This window comes from Cavia porcellus, unplaced genomic scaffold (assembly GCF_034190915.1).
Source record: "Cavia porcellus strain 051 isolate PalLab524CR breed Dunkin Hartley unplaced genomic scaffold, mCavPor4.1 scaffold_1, whole genome shotgun sequence".
Lineage (NCBI taxonomy): Eukaryota > Metazoa > Chordata > Mammalia > Rodentia > Caviidae > Cavia > Cavia porcellus.
Window position 1 is genome coordinate 137,327,257 of NW_026947484.1, and position 26,591 is coordinate 137,353,847.

Consider the following 26,591-nt stretch of genomic DNA (forward strand, 5'->3'; position numbering starts at 1 on the left):
TCACCATTATTGTCCAAAGCTACTCTTCACCCATTGGTTCCCATGTTCTACCACCTGCCAGTTACCCAAGTACAACTCCTGTGTCAACCTCATGTCCAAACCCCATCAGCATGGCATGCAGGTCCTTTATAATCTAGTACATTTGGAGATTGAATATGATTGAATAGAGAAGGAGCCACCTTGGAGCTGCTCAGAGGAAATCAACTAATAACACAGGTAATTGGAGGAAGGGAGGGACGTACATCCTGATACCAAATCAACCTGACTTGTAGATCAAGCAAGATATAGACATAGGACTTTATAAAACACCAATCCTGCCACAGGGCCATCAGTGGCACTGCCACCTGTGTGCTACCGTACTGGAAAGTCTCCAAGAAACTGATGGACTGCAAAAATGTGGCTAACTCAAGTCAAACAGGATAGATTTGGAATATTAAGCCCCTTGCTTCTTTTTCCTTCTTTCATACAGAAGACATAACAGGAGCATTGCAGCAAATTTCACTGGCCTTGCTCCCTCCCCAACAGGCACCAGGCACCAGCTTTTTTTTTTTTTTTTTCCCTTTCCCTTGTACCCTAGCAGCTCACTGGAATCCCTTGCAACAAGGGTACAAACTTCAGTGGAGGTGGTATAAGATCCTTTCTCCCCTTTGGCCAGTGGTTTGAGAGAAGGATGCAGGCAGGCATGGTACAACACCCACCTACCCCACCTAGATTAAATCAAAACCAAGCAGATTTGAGCTGTCTGACTTTGGCAAAAATGAGTCAGTAAAGTTAGGGCCCACACTGCTGGTGGTAAGAGCAGTGAGTCAGCCCACAACACCTCCTTGCTCTGCAACAAGCAGCACAAGTGGAGCAGAGGAGGCTGTGCAAGAACTGGGAGGAGCCACCTGTACATGGGGCTGAGAGCAGCCTTGGTCTATCTCTTTCTGAGAATGCCATTGCAACTGGGAGAGCAGTGCAGAGTTAAACAGGGTAAGGAGTGATCAGGCTGCCAAGGGACATATAGAAAGTTACCAAAGACTCTATCCCCAGCTGCCATATCCAGAGACCAAGATGAGCCCAGAACCCAGCACTAACTCTATTGTAGATCTGGCTGGGTTACCCAGCAGTCTGGGAATCTGACTTGGACACTACCACACTACCTGTGGACACCAGAGGAATTTTATCATTATAATTATTATTTTATTTCATTTTCCTTTTTCTGTCTGGCAAGTTTTGCTTTTTTACATTGCTTAGGTCTTTACATTTACTTTTATTTTGTTCTAATCATATTCCTTCTCTCTTTCCTCAACTATCTCTCCTGATTTTATGATGTTTTCATGTACATGAACATTGCCTTTATGTTTGCTTTGATAATCTTTTGTTTTCTCCTTCATTCTCTCTTCTACTTCCTTCTCCAGTTTTGCAAAGTGTGCACAATCATCCTTTTTCCTTCAGCCTTGCTTTACTATATTTCTCTTCATTTATCTCTCTGTTTTACCCCCTATCCTTCTTAAATTTCCCCCACCATCGTGTAAATCACTGTACTAAGGGGAAATCCTACATACAAGTTCCTAAATTATGTTGGATTTATGTAACTATAGATCTTGCTCTTATGGTTAAAAGTGCCAAATTAATAATTAGTACAGTTTGTTAGGTTCTAGGATGTGCTTGATGCTATTGTTATTGCTAACCATACAACTTTGGCCAGGACACCATATCTATTGTAGTCAGTCATTCTCCCTTATATGACAACACTGTGATTGTCTGGGTTTGTAACCATCACTGTAGCCAAAGAACCAGATGGTTAGTCAAATAGATGGCAACAGCTCATCTTCTATAAATTGGGAATGTGGGATCTTGGGACAGACAAAAAGGCCAAGAACAACTTATACTTAGAAGACATCTCTGAAAAACAGGCATTTCCTAGGAAAGCCTTGATAAAGCTTCTACAATAAGAAACATAAGCATCAACACAGAAAATTCAATAAAATTTTTTTAAAAATAGAAAATGATCAGACTTCCAGCCCACCAAGGTCAAATCCAGGGGGCTATGAGATAGAGAAAATAAAAAACCAAACACCTGAATGTTCTGGAATAATAGTAATGGAAATAAAGCAAACAGACTCACAAAAGTATCAGGCTGTAAAGGAAATCAGTCAAGAAGTAATCTCTCAGGTAAAAAAAGAGATGACAACCATAATGAAGAACTTGCTCAACAAATTTAGAGTAAATATAGATAAAAACATTGAGGAGCATTGAAAAATGGTGGCAACCATGAATGCCCAACATAGGAAAGAAATGGAATCCAGAAAACAGATTCAAACAAATATCCAAGAAATTAAAAATTCCATTGGAAATTTGGAAAACCAATTGAACAAAAATGAAGACAGAATATCAGAACTGGAAGACAAGATTGTGATTAGTGATGATGAAAAAAAAGATCTCTTAAAACCAGCAAATGACCAGGAAAAAACAGTCCAACAGCTGCAAGATGATGCAAAGAAGAACATAAAATTGATCAGTCAATGAAAAAGATCAGGTGTCAGCACAAATGATGTAAAAATCTGTTCACAGAAGTAATGGCAGAAAACTTAAACCAAACATGAAAAAGAATTTGACATACAGATAAGTGAGGCATACAGAATTTCAATCAATCATGATGAAAATAAATCACACTAAGGTGTATAATAATCAAGATTCCAGAAATTTAGTACAAGAACAGAATATTAAAACCTATTACAGAGAGAAGAAACAAATCACTATAAAAGAAAGCCCATCAGAGTTACAGCACACTTCTTAACACAAATCCTTAAATCTAGGAGAGGATGGAGCAAAGCATTTCAAGTCCTGAAAGAAAATCACTTCCAACACAGAATGATGTATCCTGCAAAGCTATGTTTCAAATTTCATGGAGAAATCAGATACTTCTATGACAAAAAAACTGAAGAAATTTATGACCACCAATCCAACTCTACAAAGAATTCTGAGAAATATTCTGGAATGAGATGGCAAAGAGCACAATTCTAAGAACTCCAATAGAAAACAACAATCAAGAAAGGCAAGCAAATAAACAGAAAAGACAGAGAACCAACAGCATGAAAATAACTAAAATAATACATATCAGTTATAACCGTCAGTGTAAATGGTCTCAGTTCACCAAACAAAAGAAGCAGAGTAGAAGAATGAGTCAAGAAACAAGATTGAACAATATGCTGCATACAAGAAACACATTTAACTCAGAAAGAAATTTGTAGGCTGAAAGTCAAAGGATGGTAAACAACACTCCATGTGGCAAGAACCTGTGAAAAAGCAGGAATAACTATTCTATTTGCAAACAATGTGAACTTTAAGCCAAAACTTATTAAAAGACACAAATAAGGTTACTATCTACTTCTTAGGGGAAAACTCCAAGAAGATACAATAATCATGAATATATATGCACCAAATACAGCTGCATCCAACTAGATAAAACAAATATTAATGGACATGAAAATCAAATAGGCACTAACACAATTATAATGGGGGACCTTAATGCATTGTCAAAAATAGATCAACCTGACAAAGAATCAACAAAGAAATAGCAAAACTCAACAAAATCTGTGAACAAATGGATCTAGTAGATAGATACAGTGTCCCACCACACAAAAGTCAAAATGCACATTTTTCTCAGCTGCACATGGGATGTTCTCCAAAATAGATCACATGCTAGCCCATAGAACATGCATATGTAAATGTAAAGAAATTTAAATTTTCCCATGCATAGTATCTGACTAGTGCAATAAAATTGAAAATCAATGGCAAAAGAAACCACAAAAACTCCATGAGCACATGGAAATTAAATAACACCCTACAGAACAACCAATGGGTCACAGATGAAATTAAAGAATAAATTAAACAGTATCTACAGTTAGATGATAATGCTGATACAACACACTGGAACTGATGAGACACAATGAAAGCAGTTCTAAGAGGAAAATTTACCATAGTGAATTCTCATGTCAGGAAAACAGAATGAGCTCAAATAAGCTCTAGATGTTGAACACAAACATCTAGAAAAAGAACTAGTCAAAGCCAACATTTTTATGAAGGAGGAAATTATAAAATTCAGAGCAGAAATGAATGCAGTTGAGACTCAGAACACAATACAAAGAATTAATGAATTGAGTTGATTCTTTGAAAGATAAAATAAAAGTTATCAACCCATAGTCAGCCTTACCCAAAAAAAAGGAAACAAAAGACTCAAATTCATGCAATTAGAAATGAAAAGGGTGAAATCACAATTGAACCTGTAGAAATCCAAATGATCATCAATACCTACTCAAGAACCTTTACTATGATAAACACAAAAGAAATTGACAGATTACTAGGTACATATGAATTGCCAAAAATGAATCAAAAATATATAAAAATTCTAAATAATTATCAGTCAATGAAATAAAAAAGGTAATTAAAAACTTACCAACAAAGGAAAGTCCAGGCCCTTATAGATTCACGACTTAATTCTATAAGACATTTATGGATTATCTAATCACATTACTCCTCAAACTCTTTAATGAAATTGAAAAGGAAGCAACACTCCCAAAACCATTCTTGTATGCAAGCACTACCCTGATAACAAAACCAGAGTTGCAACAAGCCAAAAGAGAGAACAACAGGCCACCTTCTCTAATGAACGTAGTTGCAAAAATCCTCAATAAGATACAGGCAAACAGAATGCAGTAAATCTGCAAGAAGATTATACACCATGACTAAGTAGGATTCATCCTCAGCATGCAGGGATGGTTCAACATACACAAATTAATAAATGTAATGTACTATATTAACAGAGCCAATGATAAACATCACATGATCATCTCAACAAATGCAGAAAAAGCATTTGACAAAACCCAACATCCATTCATGATAAAAGAAAAAGCCTGCATTGGGATAGTCTTTATCTCAGTCTGATTTAGCCATCTTTGACAAACCAACAGCCAACATACTAAATGCTCAAAAACTGAAAGCTTTTGTTCTAAAATCAGGAATAAGACAAGGATGTCCACTGTCACCATTTATATTCAATATAGTTCTGGAAACATTTGCCAAAGCAGTTATACAAGAGAAAGAAATAAAATGAATTTTATAAAAGGAAAAGAAAGCCGTCAGGATTGGTACCCAGTGCAAGTGGGGAGAATCAGCCAACCACCCCCCCCCACACACACACAAATCTGCCCACCTCCATTCGGACTGGTAACCAGCACAGGTTGGGAGAAACAGCTAGCCAAGTCCCCACATGTCTACCAACAGCAGGAGCGTGTCAGAGGGGTCACACACGTCTAGAGAAGCCCACCCTGCACCCCACTGCCTCCCTGGAAACCTAGGTTAAGAGAAACTCGGGTGCCTGACTCATTCCTCTACACTACCAGTGGGCAGCCAATGTGGGAAATGCCTGGGACCCAACAACCAGTTTGTCTGGAGAAAGCTCAGAAAATGTCAAGACAATGGATCAAAAGACAATATCAGACCTCCAGTCTGCACAGAAGTCTGGGAGACATAGACATGGAAGATATGTTAAGTTGCACACCTGAAATTTTAGAAAGGATAGCAGGTAAAGAAACAACTTCATGATCAGATCAGAAATAATATCTTAGGTGGAAGAAGATCAGAATCAGATTAGAAATAATATCTCAGGTAGAAGAAGAAGTGACAAACATAATGAAAAAATTGCTGAGCATATCTGAAGAAGACATAGATATAAAAGATGAGCATATTCCTGGTAGCAAAAAAAACAAGGTAAAAGAACAACATAGGAAAATGATGGAAACCTTGAATAAACAGTATAGGAAGGAATTACAGTGCATGAAACAGATTCACAGAGATATCCAGGAAATTAAAAACTCCTTTGAAAGCTAACCAAACTGCTTGAAAGAAACTGAAGATAGACTTTTAGACCTTGAAGACAGGATTGCAGCTAGCAATTGTGAAAGGAAAGATCTCTTAAATATAACAAGGAACCAGGAAATAACTATTCAACAGCTACAAGACGAAGAAAAGAAAAATAATTTACAGGAATCAACAAAAAAGCAGGTCAATATAAATGACATAAAAAGACTAGTTACAGAAGTAATAGCAAAAAACCTTCCAAGCATGGAAAAAGGACTAACATGCAGATACATGAGGCAAATAGCCCTTAACTAGCCATTACCAAACTCAGTCTACCCCCAGACAAATGATAATCATGATACAAGAAATTCAACACAAGAACAGAATATTAGAGACTGTTAGAGGAAAGAAACAGATCACCTATAAAGGAAAACCCATCGAAATCATGGCACACTTCTCAACACAAACTCTTAATTCAAGAAGAGCTTGGAGGGAAGTGTTTGAAGTCCTAAAATAAAACAACTTCCAACCCAGATTGATGTACCCTAAAAAATTATCTTTCAAAATTAATGGAGAAATAAGATACTTCCATGATAAAAGAACAACTGAAGGAATTCATTACCATCAAACCAACCCTACAAAGAGTGCTGAAGGATATTCTCAAGAGAGATAAAGATGACCATGTTTCCACGAACAGCAGCAGAGAGGAATAGCCAAACAGGGCAGGCAGTTTAATGGCAGGGAAAGTAAGGGGCCAATTGCAGGAGGATAAAATGGCAGAGGTGACCAGGACATGTTGGTCATAACCATTAATGTAGATGGCCTCAATTTACCAGGAAAAAGAAACGTGTACAGAGTAGATTAGGATCCACCAGCATGCTGTCTCCAAGAAATACAGTTGACTCAAAAAGAAATTCATGGACTGAAGGTCAAAGAAAAGAAGCCAATGTTCCGTGTGATGAAGACCCAGAAAAAAGCAGAGGTACCTGCCCATCAACCACAGAATAGATAAGAAAGGTATGTTATTTTTATACAATGGAAAGCTACTCGGCTATAAGGAAGGACAATCTCAAGGCTTTTATAGGTAAATGGATGAAATTTGAGATCATTCTCATGGGTGAAATGGTTTGGACTCACATGGTGAACATCACATTGTCTCCCTAGTATGAAAAACTGAAGGAGTTAGTGGGATTCAAAATGTACCACAGACATTGTAAAAATGAAAGGAGAAGAAATGTCTAAAAGGGAAATTGGTAACCAATGTTAATTTCCTGTCATCTAGTTTTGATGTCCTGTATCATTTTCATTGTTTTTATTTTGTTTCTGTTTTGTTTTGTTTGATTTTATTATGTCTGATAATATAGACAGCTATTTTGAAGATAGCAAGATATAATATGGTAGCCATTGTTGATCTCCTATTACCTTGTTTTGAATTCCTGTATCACTTTCATTGTTTTGTTTTGATTAACTTTATTCTGTTCTGTTTTGTTAGATTTTATTATGTCTGATAGTATGGGCAGCTATTTTGAAGATAATAAGAGGCATTATGGTAGCTATTGTTGATTCCCTATTACCTTGTTTTGAAGTCCTGTATTGTTTTCATTTTTTTGTTTTGATAGGCTTTAATTCTATTTCATTTTGTTTGGTTTTATTCTCTTTAAAATAACAAAATTTAAAAAGGAAATGAAGTTGCATTAATAATGCAAAAAATCGCATTATTTGCAGATGACATGATACTGTACATAGAAGATCCTGAACACTCTACCAAAAGACTTTTAGATTTAATAACCAAATTCAGTCACATAGCTGAATACAAAGTCAGCCCTCAAAAATCAATACCAATCCTGTACACAAACAACAAACTCACTGAGAGAGAAATTAGCGAAACAACCCCTTTCACAAGAGCATCCAAGAAAATGAAACCCTTGGCAATCACTAATGAATGAAGTAAAAGATTTCTAAACTAAAAACTGTAGTACTCTGCAAAAGAAAACTGAGGAAGATGTCAGAAAATGGAAGGATATCCCTTGCTCTTGGTTAGGAAGACCCAATATAGTGAAAATGGGCATACTCCCAAAGTTGTAATACAGATTTAATGTAATCACAATGAAATACCATTAATATACTTCACATATGAGCTGGAGAAAACATTCTAAAATCCATTTGGAACCAGAAGAGACCTAAAATAGCAAAAACAGTTCTGGGCTACAAAGGCAAGGCAGGAGGCATCACAACCCCTGAATTAAAATTATACTATGAAGCTACTGTGATAAAATCAGCATGGTCCTGGCAAAAAGCAAAACAAAACAAAACAGACTTGAGGATCAGTGTAACAGATTAAAAGATGTAGGAGCAATTCCAAACACACTCCGTCATCTTTGACAAAGGGACCAAACACATTCACTGAAAGAGAGTCCCTTTAATAAGTGGTGGTGGAAAAATTGACTTTCCACATGCTTAAGATTAAAAATCAACCCATATTCCTCACCATGCACTAAACTAAAATTAAAATCGATCAAAGATCTAAATATTAAAACAGAAATACAAAATCTGCTGGAAGAGGGAATAGGTAGAACTCTTGAAGACATGATTGTAGACAGACTTTATGAACAAAACCTTGATTGTATTGGAAATACTACAAAAAATGAACAAGTGGGATCTCATCTTATTAAAAAGCTTTCGTACAACAGCAGAAACCAACAGAAGACCACTCCCAGAGTGGGAAAAAATTCTAACCAGTTGTTCCTCAGACAAAGGATTTATATCTAGAACATATAAAGAATTTAACAAAATCAGACCTCCCACATTTAAAGACTCAATCCAAAAATTGGTGTCAGATGAATAAATATACATTTCCCTGATAAAGAAGTACAAATGGCAAATAAATACATGAAAACATGTTCAACATAACTAGTCATATGACAGATGCCAATTAAAACACTGCTAGATTCCATGTCGTTCCAGAAAGAATGGCTATTTTCAAGAAGTCAACCGGTAACAAAATGTGGGAAAGGGGAGCCTGTGGGGGAAAAAGCTGTCCTTATCCACAATTGATAGTAGTTGATTGATGCAACTACTGTGCAGATTGCTAAAAAAAAAAAAGCTAGGAGTAGATTCTCTGTTTAACTTAGCTATTCCTGTCTAGGTATCTTTTCAAAAGAATTAAAATCTTCATGTCAGGTGATATATATCCCAGCATACTTTGTAATAACTAAATCTTGAAAACAACCCAAATGCCATCAACCAATGAATGTATAAAAAGATGTGCTTTATTTATACAATGGAATACTACTCAGCCATAAAGAAGAATAAATGAGATATTTATTGCTAAATGGATGCATGTTGAACTCATACTCTTAAGTGAAATAAATCATACAAACATATAAATAGCACATTGTCTCTCTGGTGTGCAAAACCAAAAGTATAAATAAGGACCCAAGTGTATAATAGATGTTGCAAAATAGAAAAGAAATTGTTTAAAAGGAAAGGGTAACTAGGGAGGGGTAAAGGGGAAAGGAAGAAAGATAAAAGAAAAAAATGTGAAAAGAAAGATAAAATGAAAACAAAGCTTTGTAAATGAGAAGTTGAAGCGAGTGGCAGGGAGTGGAGAAAGTGGAAAATCAAAATAAAATATAGAGATATAAATTACCTATGATGAGTGTGACCATTAAATATGTCTAAATTGTACCAGTAGACTTAATAATACAAAAACCTAGTATATTTATGTCTTTCATGCCATTTCCTTTTGCGTTTTATCTTCCATTCAAACTTCACTCACACAGAATTACTTGTAGTTCCTCAATAATTTAGGTTTTCTCAGTGTCTTGTTCAAGTTGCCTTTCTTCTGGTACTGGGGGTTGAACTCAGAGCCTTTGTACTAAGCTACATCCCAGCCACTGTGTTGCTTAAGTTGGGCTCCTCTTGCCTCAGCCTCCTAGAGAGCTGGAATGACAGATGTGCACTACTACACCTGTCTAGATTTCTTCTTTTATGTGAAATTCTTTATGCTCTTCTTCATCAGAATAATTCCTGTGAACCCTTAAGACTCGGTTTAGTGTTCCTTCTCTTGAGAAAACTCCCCTCACTCCTGTACTTAGATGGGTATTCTTCCTGCATGCTCTAACAGTTTCTCTGTCTCTGTCTCTGTCTCTGTCTCTGTCTCTGTCTCTGTCTCTCTCTCTCTCTCTCTTTCTCTCTCTCCTCTCACTCACTGAAGGCAAGTATCCACAGAGCCTTGAATAGTCTGGCATGTGATATGGCATGATATTAATAAATGTTTGTTGGAAGAAAATAGAAGCCTATTGCTAACATAAATAAGCACTTATTAAGTAGACTTGGTGATATCAGCAAGAAATTAGAATAAGATTTGGAAGCAAGGCTTATTGCATAGCTTTCTGACAAGGCAGAAAAGTCAGAGTTAAAAGATTTCTACTCCATGTACATATGATGTTCCCTCAGTGGAGTAGCTAAAAAGAGACTTACCATTTTAATAACGCGTGTATTCTTTTTGTTTACTTTATGTTTGAAAGCAGCTATAAGTAGGCTTTGGCAAATGATGAGTCCAGAAGTGTACTATGTTTACCATAATGAATTTATAAGTGATAATCTGTGCCACTTTTTCTCAGTTTGATACATGAAATGCTATAGAGTTTGTGTTTAAATACTGAAGCATTATTGTGTGAAAAAGAGATTGGGCTTTACTATGTGACACTTCCCCTCTCCACCCAGCAAATGATAACTAGGGACAGCAGGTGGAAGTTATGAAGGGAGAAAACTTAATGGGACATCAGACAGAATTCACTAGGGACAGAGCTGTCCCAAGGACGAACGATCTGCTTCATCAGCCCGGGAGTGGCTCAACAGCCACGCGTTCAGCGAGGCTGCTCTTTTTTTTTTTTTTTTTTTTTTTTGTCTTTTTCAGTTTTATCAGTACCGGGGATCGAACTCACGACCGCCTGCTTGCAAGGCAGGTGCTTACGCCACTGAGCTAAATCCCCAGCCAAGGCTGCTCTTTCACATGTGTGATGGCTGAAGGAAGTGTTGTCCTAGGTGATCCCTAACATCCCTTCTGCCTCACAACTGGATTTGTTATCAAAGTAACTGTTTTCATTCTTTTCATGCAGCGAGCGAGCTAAGAGTGAATGCGAGCCGTCAATACCAAGAGATCTCCATCAACTCCAACACAGTCATAGAATGTAGCATCTTGTCCCGGCGTACTAAAAACCTCAAGTTAGCCATTGCTTGGTATTTTTCTCCCATTTCCACTAGTACAACTTGGCTGAAGATCTTGGAATTGGACCAGACCAATGTTGTAAAATATGGGGATGAATTTCACACCCCACGGAGAAAACAAAAATTTCACTCTGAGAAAATGTCCCCAAACTTGTTCCAGCTGCACATAATGAGTGTGGAAGACAGCGATCAGGGTGTGTACTACTGTGCTGTGGAAGAATGGCTGCTGTTTACAAATGGCACTTGGCAGAAGCTTGGAGGAGCGAAGTCAGGACTGACAGAATTGAGACTCAAGCCCTCAGGTAAAATTTGCAAGTGTATTAGCACACGTCTTTCTGTAAAATACCCACCTTCTCTTGGACAGCTTCTGTAGAGTGTTTATGTGGAAGTAAAAAGACAGTTTGGAGTTACAAGAATACTGTCCACCTATAAATGACCGTAGGACCCACCAGTGGGTGGAGGTCACCCCATTAATCTGGAGTTTAGAGGAACTCAAATAGAAACAAGATCCTTTGCATAGATTTGTTTATCAGCCTGGCCACCTGGCCCATGCAACTACCCAGGGTATTGTATCTCCAGATCTCTATAATAACAAGCTGTGTCACTCCAGTGGGACTCTACTATAATTTGGCATGCAACAAGTAAAACGAAGCATATTTCTCCCACTGTGAACAGAAACTGTACAACTCTATGGGGATGTGTGGAGAAATTGCTTTTCAACATTGGCTGCCTAAACATAAGGCAAATAAGAGTAGTTAACTGCTGGAATGGCTTACTGAGGGAATCTCCTCTTCCTCAGGAGATCTTTAAAAATGTAATGGAAGTTCCATCCATCCACATTGCTCTAAGCGTGCTGCTGCGTACATGTAGATGGCTTGGTTAGCACTCTCAGCACTGGTTAGGTCACCTCTACTGTTGATTAAAGTTAAATGAATGTCACAGCCCAGGCTTGGGGACTGGATGAGATCCAATAGCACGGTGCAAATAAGTTGATCTATTTTGGCATTACTATTTTCAAGGTAATGTCAAAAAATAAGTTTACAAACACTACTGTACATGAGGCAATAGGAATGTAAAGATAAATAAGGCAGAGCCCTTGCCTGTAAGATGCTCACAGCCTGTGGAAGCAGCAGGGTAAGAACAATAGCTTAGTACGAGGATCTCCTCCTGCCGTTCGGGCTCCCCTTTTCCTTCTTGGGGACCGCTTGCTGTCTTTGCTAAACATGAGTGTTCCTCAGGGATACATTCTTGGCCCTTCTTCTTATTCTGTGCTTTCCTGAAAACGATCTTGAACATTTCTCCAGTTTCAAGTACTACCTTTGAGATGGCAGCTCTGGGTCTTTATGTGTAGCCTCACCTCTTGAGCTCCAAGCCCTTCTACCTGATGGCCAGCTGCATATTCATATGTGGATGCCCAGATACCCTCATCCTGAGCCTGCCCCAGTTGCATTTATGATCCCTGCCAACCCACAGAGCCATTTAGAGTATTTCTGGCCTCTGCTTCTGTGTGGCTGCCATTCCTATCTCACCAGCGTCTTAGCCAAAACCTGGACATCATGTGCTCGTTTGTTTTTACTAGGCAGTGACTTCTTGGCTCAAGCCAGCACTCCTCATGGGAAACAGAGGCTCAGTGTGGTCAGATCTTTTATTATAGCAGGAAATTCTGGCAGTCTTTTTTTTAAAAATCACATCTTTCAATCTGAAACGATTTGTAAGTAAGCAAATTCTCTTAAAAGACAGAGGGCATCAAACGAAAACTCTGAGGGAGGTGTGACCGTGGGTTGCCACTTGTACGCTGTAAATAAGGGAATGAACTAATGAAGAGGTCCGAGGAAAAGATATCCAGATGTACTGGTCAGAACTGTGGGTGGGGAGAATTCTCTCTGAAGTTAAAGGAAGAATTTCAAGAAGAAAATAGACTATAGTAACAAAAACCACCATGAGGACAAAAAAGAAAAAAAAAGACTGGAAGGTTCCTTGGGCTAGAAAACTGGACCTGGCCGAGTGTAGTGATAGAATTGGAAGCCAGGCTGCAATAAAATAGGAAGTAACTCGAGGTGGGAAAACAGTTTCATATATTCTTGCCTCAAAAATATTTTACATGTTTCTCCAAGAAATAAAGGAAAGACTAAACTAAAAAAATGCCCAATATCAAAGTTGTTTTTAAAAGATAAATACATTTGTAATGGAGTTGAAAATTTAATGTACCTTATAATTTCTTTATTTGTTCGATTACTCTGGATTTCATTCCAAGTGTTCACCTGCTACTTAGTATGTGTGTGTGTCAAAATCTGTTTGTATGTCAAAATCTGTTTAAAACATATTCTGGTCTAATAATTTAAATAGTTCCTGTGGGTGATATTTTAACACTTGTATCAAAATGTTCAGTCTCTCCAATAACCTCTTCTCCCTCTGCATCTGTATTCCACATACTATCTCAGTGTGCTGGAGGAAGATAATTTGCAAAGAACAGGGGTTAGTGGTGCAGTGCACAACTTAAAGGGGTGCTGGAAGCCTTGCATAAATCCTCCAGGAAAATGAAGAGAAAGCTGGCCAAGGGGAGGCCAAGGCACAGTCAGAGGACCCAGCTGAAGCTGGACGGTTTGCAGTGGCAGGTCCATTGGGCAAAAGGAGCAAGAAAAGTGACTGGTTTGATTTATAACAAAGAACATTCAGGAAAATGTGAAACGAAAGGACAGGGGTCAAAGAAACTGTTAAAGATGAAAGATGTGAGGTCTAAAGAGCACCAGGTGGGATCTCCCCAGTGGAAACAAGTTTTCAGACAGGGAATCGAGTCTGAATGTCCAACTTACTGCTGTTTTGTCTTCTAGGAAGCAAGGTACATATCTCCAAAATGTACCTGACAGAAAATGCCACTGAGCATGGAAATGTGGACATCCACTGCAGCTTTGAGGGCTCGAGGAGCTTGACCTCCCTGTACTCTGTGACATGGTTCTGGAGCAGAGGACACACCAGGCGTCACATGCTGGCACACCTGCAGCACGACGGCTTGCTGGAGTACGGAGATGAAGGGCTCAGGAGACACCTGCACTGCTACCGTTCATCTCCTACAGACTTTGTCCTGGAGCTGCATGAGGTGGAGGAGGAGGATGCAGGGATGTACTGGTGCAGTGTGGCCGAGTGGCAGCTGCATGGCCACCCAGGCAAGTGGGTCAACCAAGCATCAGATGAGTCACAGTCAGTGGTGCTCAGAGTGCTGTCTTCAGGTAACTAAGGTCACAAGCTCATGCTCATGAGAGCATTTATTTCTCTTTGTATGCTTTCCTTCCAGCTATGATTTGCTTTTCTTAAAGGTGAAGATGATTTCCAAATTTTCTAAAGAAAATGATTTTGAGCTGGGCATTGGTGGTGCTTGCCTATAATCCCTGAGATCAGGAGGCTGAGCCAGGAGGATCACTGTGAGTTCAAGGTTAGCCTAGGCTACAAAGTAAGTTCAAGACCAGCCCGAGCTGTATCGCAAAATCTTGCCTCAAAAAAGACCGAGGAGGAGGAGGAGGAAGAGGAAGAGGAGGAGGAGAAGAGGAAGAGGAAGAGGAAGAGGAAGAAGAAGAGGAAGGAGGAAGAAGAAGAAGAAGAAGAAGAAGAAGAAGAAGAAGAAGAAGAAGAAGAAGAAGAAGAAGAGAAGAAGAAAGAGAAAGAAAAGGAGGAAGAGAAAGAGAAGCAGAAGAAGGAGGAGGAGAAGAAGAGGGAAAAGGAGGAGGAGGAGGAGAGGAAGATGGCTTTACCATCCCTCTCAGTAGCAATTCATTTGAACAAGGCCTGCTTGAGGCTTAGGCAATAGATATTTAAATAATAGAGCCTCTGTCTGATATATTCTTTCTTCTCTCAGAAAGAAGGGCTATCAACATCATGTCCTTTTAAATAGCCAAGTAATGTGTGGACCAGGCATTCTAACCTCTTGGTAGATCTTTTTCAGAAAGCTGTTAGCAATGGAAATGAGAACGAAAGTGAAATGATGAGGTTCCACTTTCATTTGGCTGAACTAGAATTGGTTACATCAGGTTGGAAAATACTTCCCTAGTCAGAAAAGAAAAACAAGCCGGGTGTGGTAGTACATGCCTGTAATCCTAGCACTTGGGAGGCTGAGGCAGGAAGATTGCTGTGAATTTGAGGCCAGCCTGGGCTACAAAGTGAGTTCAAGGCCAGCCTGAAATGCACAGTGAAATCCTGTCTCAAAAAGACAGTGTGTGTGTGTGTGGGGGGGGATAAAACCAGAGCAATCAATAAGTAAGCACTACCCTCCTTGTCTGTCTCTGTACTCAAAAAACCTGCCAGAACTTTGTTAGTGATGGTGATGTTAAGCCTTTCCTTATTACAACAAATACCTGGCATAATCAGCTTATAACGATGAAAGGTTTATTTGGCTCACAATGGCAGAGATTGAAGTTCATGATCAATTGGTCCTGTTCTTTTAAGCCCATAACTGCACATCATAGTGGGAGCAGTTAGCAGGGCAAAACCACTCACTTCATGACTAAGAAGCAAAGGAGAGAAAGAATTGGAGACTAGAGTCCCACTATCCCCTTTAAGGACATGTCCCCAGTCCCTAAAGACCTTCTACTAGGCCACATCTCCTAAAATCTCCATGGCCTCTAAATAAAGAATGAGCTTGACCATGTGGATCTTTGAGGGACACTTACTCTGCAAACTATTTGGTGTGTCTCTTTTCACTGTGCCTTGAAAGACATGAGGGAGAAAGGGTGCCCTACAGAACATATTTACAGACTCCAACAAGGAAGGCAGCTACTCAGAGTCCCTTGGGCCAAGCAATGGCTCTGCTCAGTCAGGCATGTCACAGGCATTTATTAGGCATGTATTAGTAATAGAAGCAAAGCCTTCTCCATAGACCAATAAATCTTCTTTGGTGACCAATAACTGGCTACAGCACCTGCCAGTTGATTTTTTTTAACTATCTTGTTCCACTGAGGTTCAAGGAAAGGATGAGAGGTGAATGATACAGCTAAACTTGACACAGGAAAGGGCCTTTGGAATGGAGTTATGGTCTTGGTGCCTTACACTAAAAAAGGTAAATGAAGGTGACATTCCCAAGACACTAGGTGGCCCTCATGGCATTTCTTAGGAGGGCAGGAGTGTTACTGAGAATGTACGACAGCTCCTCAGGAGCAGGGATGGCTGCATCTAAGCCACGCACGGGCTGCTGGAGTGGAGGCCAAAGTTATGTGATGGTTCCCTGGAGCGCCATCATCCTCATCTGTCTTTTTTTTTCTGGTACTGACAACTGAACTCATTGTCACTCTACAATTGAGCTATCCCCAGTCCCTTTTATTTTTTTATTTTGAGATAGAATCCTGCTAAGTTGTCTAGACTGGGCATGAACTTGCAATCCTTCATAGGCATGTGCCATGACACCCTATGTCAGGTCCATGTCATTCTTCAGCAGATTTTTTTTTTCTCCTAAGTATCCAGGCGGAATTTTTTTTCTTATCAGCTTTTCATTCCAACAGTTATAGGAAGTTCCACACCGCTGAGCACATTCCATACATGTTTTCCCCCTGGAATTCATAGGGTCTGTAGCAGTTTTTGCAGTAGAATAAATAGACAATAACTGTGAGAAGTATATATTATGTGACTAGAAAACACATCTCCTCTGAGGCAGTTGAGACAATTGAGGTCCTTCATTTTACAGTTAATCTCTGTGGAATCCTTGCACACAGGAATAAGGTTTTAAAAAGATGAACTTTGGAAAGGAAACATTAAAAAACAGAGTGGTTTCTGTACTCTTCACAACCAAAAAAAGCTCAAAAGCCTTTGCCACGACCCACTGAGGATTCTAAGCAAGACTCATATCAAGGATATTCAAGAAAATTCTTGTAATATAGCATCTGGGTTCCACCACTCTTGGTTCCTTCCTGGTCGTGGAGTCTGGGTGATGAAAGGTCCCCAGAGGTTGGAGTCAGATAAGCCTCGGCCCATCACAGCTTTACCATCCACGAGACATGAAATTGCATCCTAGTTACTTGGGTTCTCAAAGCCTCAGCTTTCTCAGAAAATGAAGATCATAATACAAATGCTTTAAATATATCTAGGGCAGTTCCTGTGATGTTATAAGTACTAAAAATATGTGAACCCCTCTTGCCTTTATACCTCCAAACATGCTACACACAGGCATTTACATGCCATATGTAATATTTTGATAAATATATGAGGTTCCAAGAACATAAAAATATGTATTACAAAAGAAAAAAGAAAAAATGTATATGACAAAACATGTTCCCACAGTTTGTAGTCTCGTAGGGGAATCAAATCCAACATGTTGGTGTCCTCAAATAAGTGTTCCAAGATGCTAAGTTAACACCTGAGCTAGGGGGAAGACCCAAATGGGGAGGAGATCCCGGAAGGGGCCCAAGGGTACAAAACCTTTGAAAAAGGGGAAATATGGTTTAGCGAAAGGAAGAGGTAGGCAATATGATAAACAGGCATGAAACTTCATGTTATAGTTAGAGAAGTTCAATATTGGGACTGGCAAGAGATGAGACTGGGATGGTGGGGGGATCCAGCCCTCAAATGTGTCCAATGTACCAAGCTAAGGAATTGCACTTTAACATGTTAGCTAAGGGGTGTTCCTGAACAAGTCCAAAGAAAGCAGTGCCATCATTGGATTTACATTGTAGAGAGCTCCTAGGGAGTAGTATTCAAAAATGAATAGTGGAAAGGCAGACAGAGCAGAGAGAACAATTCAAAATCGATGAACAAAGATGAGACAAGAAAAACGCTTGAGCGAAGGCAGTGTCAGGGAGACTGAGAAGAACAAGAATCAAGTAGTAGGTATAATTTTCAGGGTTTAGAGACTGGTTAGATGTATGTGGGTGATGAAGGCACAGAAAAGGGAAAATCAAGAATGTGCATTTGGCATAGATAGAAGCAAAATAATGCCAGAAAAAAGTTTAGAGGGAGAGATCACTTCAAGTTTGAGTAATTTGACCTGGATATAAGCTCGGAATACCTTTGAGTGAGAGAAAGAATGTGTCAGATAAACATTGAGAATCCCAAATGGGATCTGCACCAGAATTGCACATTAGGAGCCATTGATTTGTGGCCGGTAATGATCCTCAAGGAGGGACTTTGAGATATATACCATTTATTAGGGGAACAAAGAAGCAGAACCTACAATGGGGGCTGAAGAAGCAGTCAGGAAGTAGGAGGAGAAGCTGACTTTGATGCTGTGACAGAAATCAAGCACAGAGAGGATATCAAGGGGAAAGGAGAGAAAACAGACTGAAGAGTGCAAAGAGATTATTAAGATAAGAATGAGAGGGGCTGTGGATTTAGCTCAGCGGCTAAGTGCCTGCCTTGCAAGCAGACAGTTGTGAGTTCAATCCCCGGTACTGATAAAAAGGAAACAGACAAAAAAAAAAAAAAAAAAAAGATAAGAATGAGAAAGCATCCATTGCGCTTGACAGTACCGCACAATTTCAGAGAGGTCATGAGAGAAGGCAGAGTGTAGTAGGTTGAGGAGTGAGCATGTGGACACATCAAGTGCAGATTACACTTTTAAGAGCACAAAGGGGAGGAGACCATCACAAATGGCAGGCAGTTTCAGGGAGAGTGCTTTGGTTCTGCTTTTTTCAGATTTGGTTTAAAGAGATGAAGGACTTGAGTACATTTACATTTTACGGGGGGCAGAGCCAGTAGAGACAGAAGACATGAAAGGGCAGTGGATATGACTGCCAATCCAGCACCTGGCCACCCATATGTTCCACCCCCTTACTGCAGTGCCCTCCCCACCATCCTTTCCTGGTCACCATCTGATTATTTACCTACCTACTGAACTGCCACCATCTCTGTGACTTATCAGCTCTCTTAGTCATCACACCTACAGTTACTTGTTTCATAGTCACTCTGGCTGGCAAAGACAGTCTGTGTCTTATTCCCAGCGTGAGCATCATCCTGGCACAGAGTAGATGTTCAGCTACTACTGAGTCACCATCACACTCCTGGTGAGCACTAGTCATATGTGTTAAAATCCAGGGCAAATATAATACACTATGAATCTTAGCTTCTCAAGTGAATTTTTCTCCCCCTCTAATGGGTCATCCTAGATTAACTTGGTTCTTGGACAATATAATTGAGCCATGGAACATGTGGCTCATGGGAAGACAGAAGAATTAAGCTATGGCCCAAAGAAATAAACCTTGCCTTTTATTCACTATCTTACTTTTTCACCAGTGACTCACCTGGCACAGAACTATAGCTGCTTGAGTCTTTTTGCCTTGTCCCCTGGTGCTAGATATTAATGTATTAATCTGAAGCATTATCTATGATTAATTGATAGGCTGGGCTACAAGGCTTTTCTGGGGGACTGGATTATTTGTATTGTGCAGCTCTTACTATTTCCCAGCTTTTATTTGAATAAGGATTTATTTAAAAATTCAGTTCTTAAAGAAGATTCACATGCTTATCACAGTGAAATTTCTTGAGAGGTCATGACATTTATGCTTTTCCATTACCTTCCACAGGCTTGGCATGTGGTCCTCAACAAATACTTGATGAAAGTGTGAGGGAGTCTTTAATTAGACTGAACCAGGATGGGTTCACTTACTATAGGGTACACTTACTATCAGGGAACTTTTATCTTTTGGCAAGAGCCAATTCTCTCACATGACTGCATATGGCATGGTCAATTTTCACATTTTGAGTTGGTGGGCAGGGAGAAGTTGGCAGCCCTTTGTTATCCTGTGCTTCTCATGAGTCAGTATTTCTGAGGTGGTATCAAAAAGAAGGGCTCCTTCTACTGTGTATGGAAGCAAATGATAAACTAACCTCATGATGAAGTATTCTCATTACATTTTGGCTGTATTTTGCAGGCTTTGTATTTGAGCATCAGGCACTTACTCAAATTGATTCAAAATGCCAAACCTTTTTGAGTGTCACCAATTCTAATCCAAATATGGGTGAGAGGCAGATGTTGGGAAATGGTGATGGTGGGATCCAGAGCAAACACTGCCCTCCCAGGAGAGGTAATTTAGAAGCACCAGCGCTGACAGTTGCTAGCTGTCGGCCAATTTAGCATTCTGAGGAGTGCACTTAGCTGTCCTTTGAAGGCAGATTGCTTTAAGCAGAGCAGCCTCCTCCCCATTAAGACAGTCAGGCCCTCTGGCAATCCCTTCATGGTGAAGCCTACAGTCCCAGGGCAGAAATCCCATTACCAGGTTTCTTCCTGCCTCTTATATGCCAGCTGCATCTTACTCTGCCATCCTAGCAAGTGATGCTTGGTACTGCAGACCCTCCTAAGTCTCCTCCTCCCATGACTAGAAAAGGAAGCCAGAGCCCCCTAAGTAGTCATGTGACTCTCAGCTGGATATCACCCATATCTGGGAAAAGAAAGATTAGCAGTCCAAGAGAGCTAGCTTTCCATTGCACTGTCAAAATACCCTAGATAATCAACTAATGATGGAAAGTTTTCTTTTGGCTTACAGCTTTGGAGAGTGTAATCTATGATGGTTGGTAGGTCTGTTGCTTTGGGCCTGTAAATGGGCAGTACCTCATGGCTGCAGTGGCTGGCAGAAGAAATTGATCATTTCATAACAGCCAGGAAATACAGAGGGAAGAGAAGAGAAGGGAACAGAAGGGAATAGAAGGGGAAGAGAGGGGAGGGGAGAAGAGTTGTTTCATAATCCCCTTCTCTTTCAAGGGCATCTCAGTGACCTAAGACCTTCCATAAGGTCCCACCACTAAAAGGCTGTAGGACTAAGGCTTTGACATATGAGCCTTTGGAGGACATTCTGGATCCAACCTATAGCCCTTGTGGTCCCTGTGAGAAGGCTCTAGCCCTGCTCTCTGGCTTGTCTCTTGAAAGGTTTTCTGTGATTTCCTCAGCTTTCCCAGTAACATTCTAGCTGATATTTATTGCTTGCTGACTAAATAAATACCCGAGGTACTATGTTAAGTGCTGTATTGTGCATATTCTCAACACAACTCTAGAGATTATTGTTTCTGTTTGGTTGATAAGGAAACTAATGATTAGAGAAGTCAATAACAGTAATTTAAAGAGTCATCTGTGTCTGAAATATAGTAGGTGTTCATTGGCTACTGTGGACAAATGTCCAGGACAGTCCTCTTACCACCTGGACTTGCTTTTTTCTCTTTCAGTGCTGCAGCTTATGCCTCCTTTTAACTGTACTTTCAAGTGCACTCTGTTGATTACTGGCAGAATAATTGTAGTCAAGCCAGATCATTTTGATGATGAGTCCAGTTGAATGCAGAAAGGGGACTTAAAGAATTAAAAGCTAGTTCTGCCACTGCTTTACCTTTCAACAAGAAAAGCCAAATTTAGGATGGAGAATGCAAAGGAGATTAGACAAACTCTAAGCCAGAAACTTTAGCAGGTCTTTCCAGTCCCACTGTGAGCTATCAGCCTGCAGGGAGGATATTTACTTTGTATGACATGGGTCAGCCATGTTCCCAGTTTCCTGTGGTCAGCACTCATGTAATTGACCCATTCACTAGGTTCCCCTGAGGTTCTATGGGTGAAGTGCTGTATAAGGTCACAGGAGCCACAGACCCTACCCTTCAGGAGTGTTCAATGCAGGACTTGAGCAAATGTTTAGATTCGGTCTTGGTTCCCTAAAAAGAGCTACTCTTCAACATGTAAAACACATTGGCAATGTCAGCCATGGAATTCTGGTACTAAGAGTTTGGTCAAAATGCCTTCTAACCCTGTTTTCATCTCTGAGAATCTAAAATCTCATAAATCTTACAGCTTTACCTTTGAGGAAGAAACTGCTTATGTCATTACAATTTTCCAAGAAAAGCACAGCTATACTTAGCATTAGATTTTTTCAAAACAGTCCTGATTTTAAATATGATGTCATACATAAGTTACTAGGAAACCACATTTCACGGCTGGTATCTCTTTAAGCATATGACTTTCTGCTTCAGCGTCTGTAGACCTAGTTATTTGGCCAGTGGCTCGGGGAACCGTTTCCTGGAACCTGTGATATTTGCAGTCATCCTGCTTAGCTTCCCTGACCAGGGAGGTTGGTACATGCTCTGCATGTCTGTCTGCTGATAGTGCTTCCCAGGGAACTGCAGCTGCCGGAGGATCATAGGCTTTAGCAGGCCTTTATGTAGTATCTTTGGCCTATGTGTTTGCAGCCAATCTGACTTAATTCAGATCAGCAGTTATTGGTACATGCCCTAGGCACTGTAGGGAATGCAAAAACAAATGACACTATCAGATATACTCAAGTAACTCTAATGAACCAAAGAAGATAATGAAAGAGAATGGAAGAGTCCTAAACAAAGGGGTTGTGTGAGAGGGGACCAGAAGAAGAACTGTAACCAAGTGGAGGTAGGACATAGCGGCTGAGGAGGTGTGGTCCAGCTGAACCCAGAGGACCAGGAAGATTATGTGCAGAAGAATGACCTTTGAGGAACATAAGGAAGATCCCCGGATGCTGGATGCTTGGGGGCCACGGTGGGTGAGGAGAAAAGTGCTTGCTGGCAGGTGCAGCTGGGTAAAAGGACGGTACAGTGGTATGTGCTTCACAGGCAGCTTTGGGAATATTTCACTTAAAAATTCAGGACAGGCAGCACAGTTGAGAATGAGGGCTGAATTATAGATATCTTTTCTGAAGGAAGAAGATTAAAGGAGAGTTTTCTTCCCTTTTTTGTTTTGTTTTTCATTTTGGCTGGTAGTTTTAAGTAGGTCACTGGAAGCTCTGTTGGTTGGCAATTGCTGGGCAAGTGGGAATCACGCAGCATGCGCCTGGGGGCCTCTCTTCACCCCACCCTGCACTCACACATACAATTTAAAGAGTATATGCATTTGGCCCCATTATTTTTACATACATTTGCTTGTGACAATAATTGGAGATGTGCACATGATTGATTAGTCCGTGGAAGCTCTATACTGACATTCTCTGTGATTCTTGCTCTTTTGTTGCAGAGCCTACGTTTCCTGCCAGGATCTGTTCCTCTTCACTTTTACTCTATTTCCTAGTCGCCTGCCCCATTGTACTGTTTGGCCTTCTGTTGATTTCCCTCCTCTGCTTGTACCAGAAGGCCAGGAAGTTGTCAAGGGAGAGCCGGAGCACACAGAAAGAAAAGGCCCTCTGGGTAGGCATGAAAGGGGCTGAAGGCTGGATCACAGGCAGAAAAGAAGATGAAGAAGAAGAAGAGGAGCACCACTGAATCCTGAGAGCTGGATTTGAACTGGACTGGCTGGGGTGTGAAAGAATTCTGATTCTGTCCCTTACTGTGTCTGGGGCTTTGGGCATGTCCTTCGAGGCTCACAGCAAACATTCAGTGAGCATTTAGGTGCTGCCTGGAACTGTTCAGAGTTTCTTTGTGTATTAATTGGACTAGTATAGCCTTTAGGAGTAGGTAGCATCAATATCCTAGCACTGCCCTTGCACAGCCCAGGCCCTCGCACAGCATGGAGGAGCAAATGAGTTCCTAAGGGCTGAGCCATGGTGGGGACCTTCACTCCCTTCACTCCTGTCTTTCATTGCTGATTTTCCTGGAACACCAGTTCTAGGTGATCTTTGTGCTCTACATAAGAAACATAGAAGTGTCAGCAAGGCAAAAGGAATTGGGAACACGCTCTTGTTTACTTCAAATTTTCCTCTACAACCAAAATATAACTTACTTCCAGAGAGAAATCCAATTATCTTCCTTTATCTCATCTGCAAATGCCCACTCGACAGCTTAAGAATAGAAGAATCAGTATTAATTCTTTCACAAAACGATAAAACACTTCATATACTGATGAGAGGGTGATTGTTTTGTGCTAAAAGACTTATTAAATCATGAAGGAAAAATGTTTCTCCTGTTCTTCATGGTGGGGTGTGTTTGTGCAGTAATGTATCAGTCAGTCTGCCAGGGCTTCACGTCTCCCCACCACTGAACGACCCATGGTCTGGCTACCCATTTTCTGTGATCTGACAGCGCTGAGCAGTAGGAAAAGACTGTGGTAGTATTTGGAGGAGGAGGGGTCACAGGGCCTCTAGCCCTCCTATACTAGCAAGGCTGGGGTTCAAGACAAATAACATATAAAATCTAACTCTTAAAAGTTCTCCAACTCACAGCCTGGAAAATTCCCTGCAGGGCTGAGGGGCCCCTCAACTTTATTTCAAAAGCTTTTCAGACCCAGGTGTAGCCAGAATTTGAAACCAATCAATACCACCTAACAAACTTGAAATCTGTTTATCATGTTTGTGACCAACAGGCTTGCTTTAACATTTGGTAATTTGCATTTCCAATGAGAGCAATTTATTTTTAATTATTTTATCAGAGAAACAGTCTTCTCCCAATGAAATGAGTTCCTTAGCAAGCAGATTTTTTGTGACTGTGAGAACTCCCTCCATAGACCTGCCGATTCTTTAATTCACCTCCCTTTATATCCTCATTTGAAGTACTCCAAATGTTTTCTCTTTTTTTCTTCCAAATGTTTTCTTAAACATGTCAACACATTTACTTCTCTCTCACGTAGGGGAGCATATTTTTTCTGATTACAAAGATGAAATGAAGACTTCTTAAAGAGCATGATCCCTTACCCCTATTTTACAGAACATTTAATTTTAATTAGGATTTTGAAGTGAAGGAAAATGGAGCCCAACCAGAGCATCACAGAATGGAAGGTGATGCTGAGCACCTCTACCCCACCACTTCCCCTCTCTCTGATTGACCTGGCCTTTCTGCTCTTGGCTCAAATGACACTTCTCACCTTTGAACCCAGCACTGGACAGAGACATACTCAGGTATGAAAGGCTCCCACCAGGGTGAAGCTGGGGAAGTATTTCCCAGCAAATGCTTCCTCTCTGTCAAGCACTGTGGCAGGTACAAGGGCCCCGCAAAGACTCAGACACAGGTTCCCCCCATTTGTTCTGGATGCTCTCTGTCACGGATGAAACTGACAGCACATTAGATTTTCTTAGAAGCTACATTGCATTGTTTGTCACTATTGTGAGTTTCCAGACAACTAAAACTCCAAAATCTTCCTTTTTCAACTTTTGAACATTGCTGTGATCCAGTTCAACAGACACTTTACATGAGGCTTCTCTCCAGTTATACATTTGTTCATTTTAGTGTTTGAAACCTAATGGAGAACTTCCCTTTCACTCATCAATTTTAACTGTTTTGTACTGTGTCACCACCTGGTTTTGCTTTCAGTTTTTTTATATGAATGCCGTTAGGCAACAGGACAAGACTCCATCTAAGGAATTAACAAACCATGGCTCAAGGGCCAAGTCCAGCTTACCATGAGGGATATATATATATATATATATATATATATATATATATATGTTATTATATATCCTCATATATATGATTTATTAGAATAGAGTTGTTCCTGTTTGCTTTTGTTCTGTGGCTTCTTTCATGGTAAAATGACAGAGCTGATTGAATTCCAAAGAACCCAGATGAGCTACAAAGCCTAAAGTGTTTCTCTTTGACCCTTTATAGGAAATTTGTCAACCCTGCTGTGTCTGTCTTGGGTATGTGTTATGTTTCTGGAAAACTTGACCTATTATATCTTAATCTGTTATAAATTTGATTTGATTTAATAAATAATCTCAGGCTCTCAGGATTGCTGTCTAGTCCAAGCCATTCTACAGTTTGATTCCTTCCTTACAGGCTCATATTAGAGCTCATCACCTCTGCACAATTCCACACCATTGTATTGAGAACTTATTTTGTGCAAGGCGAGTTGATGCAGGGACAAACAAGGCATGGTTGTTCCCAGGGGAATAAGTAATTTATGTGGAAGATGAATGCAATGATAGAAAATTAAATGCCATGATAATTTCTCACAATTGCACATGATCTGTTCATCATCTCAGTGTTATAGGATCCCATGGAAAGGAGATTGTTGTCTCTGTCCTGTCAGTAAGGAATTAAAACTCAAAAAGTTTGGGATTTATCCAGGATCACATAGCCATAAATAGAAGAGCCCTCCCCCACAAAACAACAAACAAACAAACAGAAGAGCCCAAGTTGAGGTCTTCTAATAATTCCTAGACTCTGCACAATAGACACTATGCTCAAATTTATGGCAATGGGAAAACCTGCCAGTAATAAAAGTCACCTACCTCACATGGTTTTTATGGTGACCAAGTCAGATACTTACATGGAGATAAGTTTTAAACCATTCAAATAGTAAATGAATGTCAATGTAACCCAAGTTATCAAAATTCCTGTCTCTCTTGTACAGAAGTGAAATCAATAGTATTTCAGGCCTTCATCACAGGTTGCTTACATGGAGTTTTGGCCATCTACAGTATCTTTCAAATACTTTGGAGAATTCCCCAAGCTCCTTAAAGTCATTTGAGCTCACCAAAAAAGGATATCCCACAATTCCCTGCTACTCTGCTCAACTCTCAAGCTCTGCTGTAGCTTGAATACTGCAAGCCCTGGGAGTGCCAGACTGCCTATTTTTTGTGGTAAGCAAGGAAAAGCACCTTACCTTCAGTTTGTCTTTGCATTACACCTCTGCTGTAGGCTTCTACCTTTATTTCTGTAAATATTCTCTT

The 26,591-nt window shown here is 40.1% G+C and overlaps 1 protein-coding gene across 3 annotated transcripts in view; it reads left to right on the plus strand.

Moving 5' to 3' along the window:
• The window catches only part of Cd101 (CD101 molecule), a 47,401-nt gene extending 21,753 nt beyond the window's left edge, over positions 1 to 25,648 (plus strand). For 2 of the 3 annotated variants that reach the window (XM_063256147.1, XM_003479029.5), the window contains exons 7-9: positions 10,968 to 11,378; positions 13,908 to 14,303; positions 23,006 to 25,648. In XM_063256147.1, coding sequence (XP_063112217.1) covers positions 10,968 to 11,378; positions 13,908 to 14,303; positions 23,006 to 23,250 — 1,052 coding nt within the window. In that variant the 3' untranslated portion in view covers positions 23,251 to 25,648. The remainder of the gene's footprint in view (positions 1 to 10,967; positions 11,379 to 13,907; positions 14,304 to 23,005) is intronic. The other variant, XM_063256151.1, reaches the window with a different exon arrangement.
• The last annotated feature ends 943 nt before the right edge of the window (positions 25,649 to 26,591 follow it).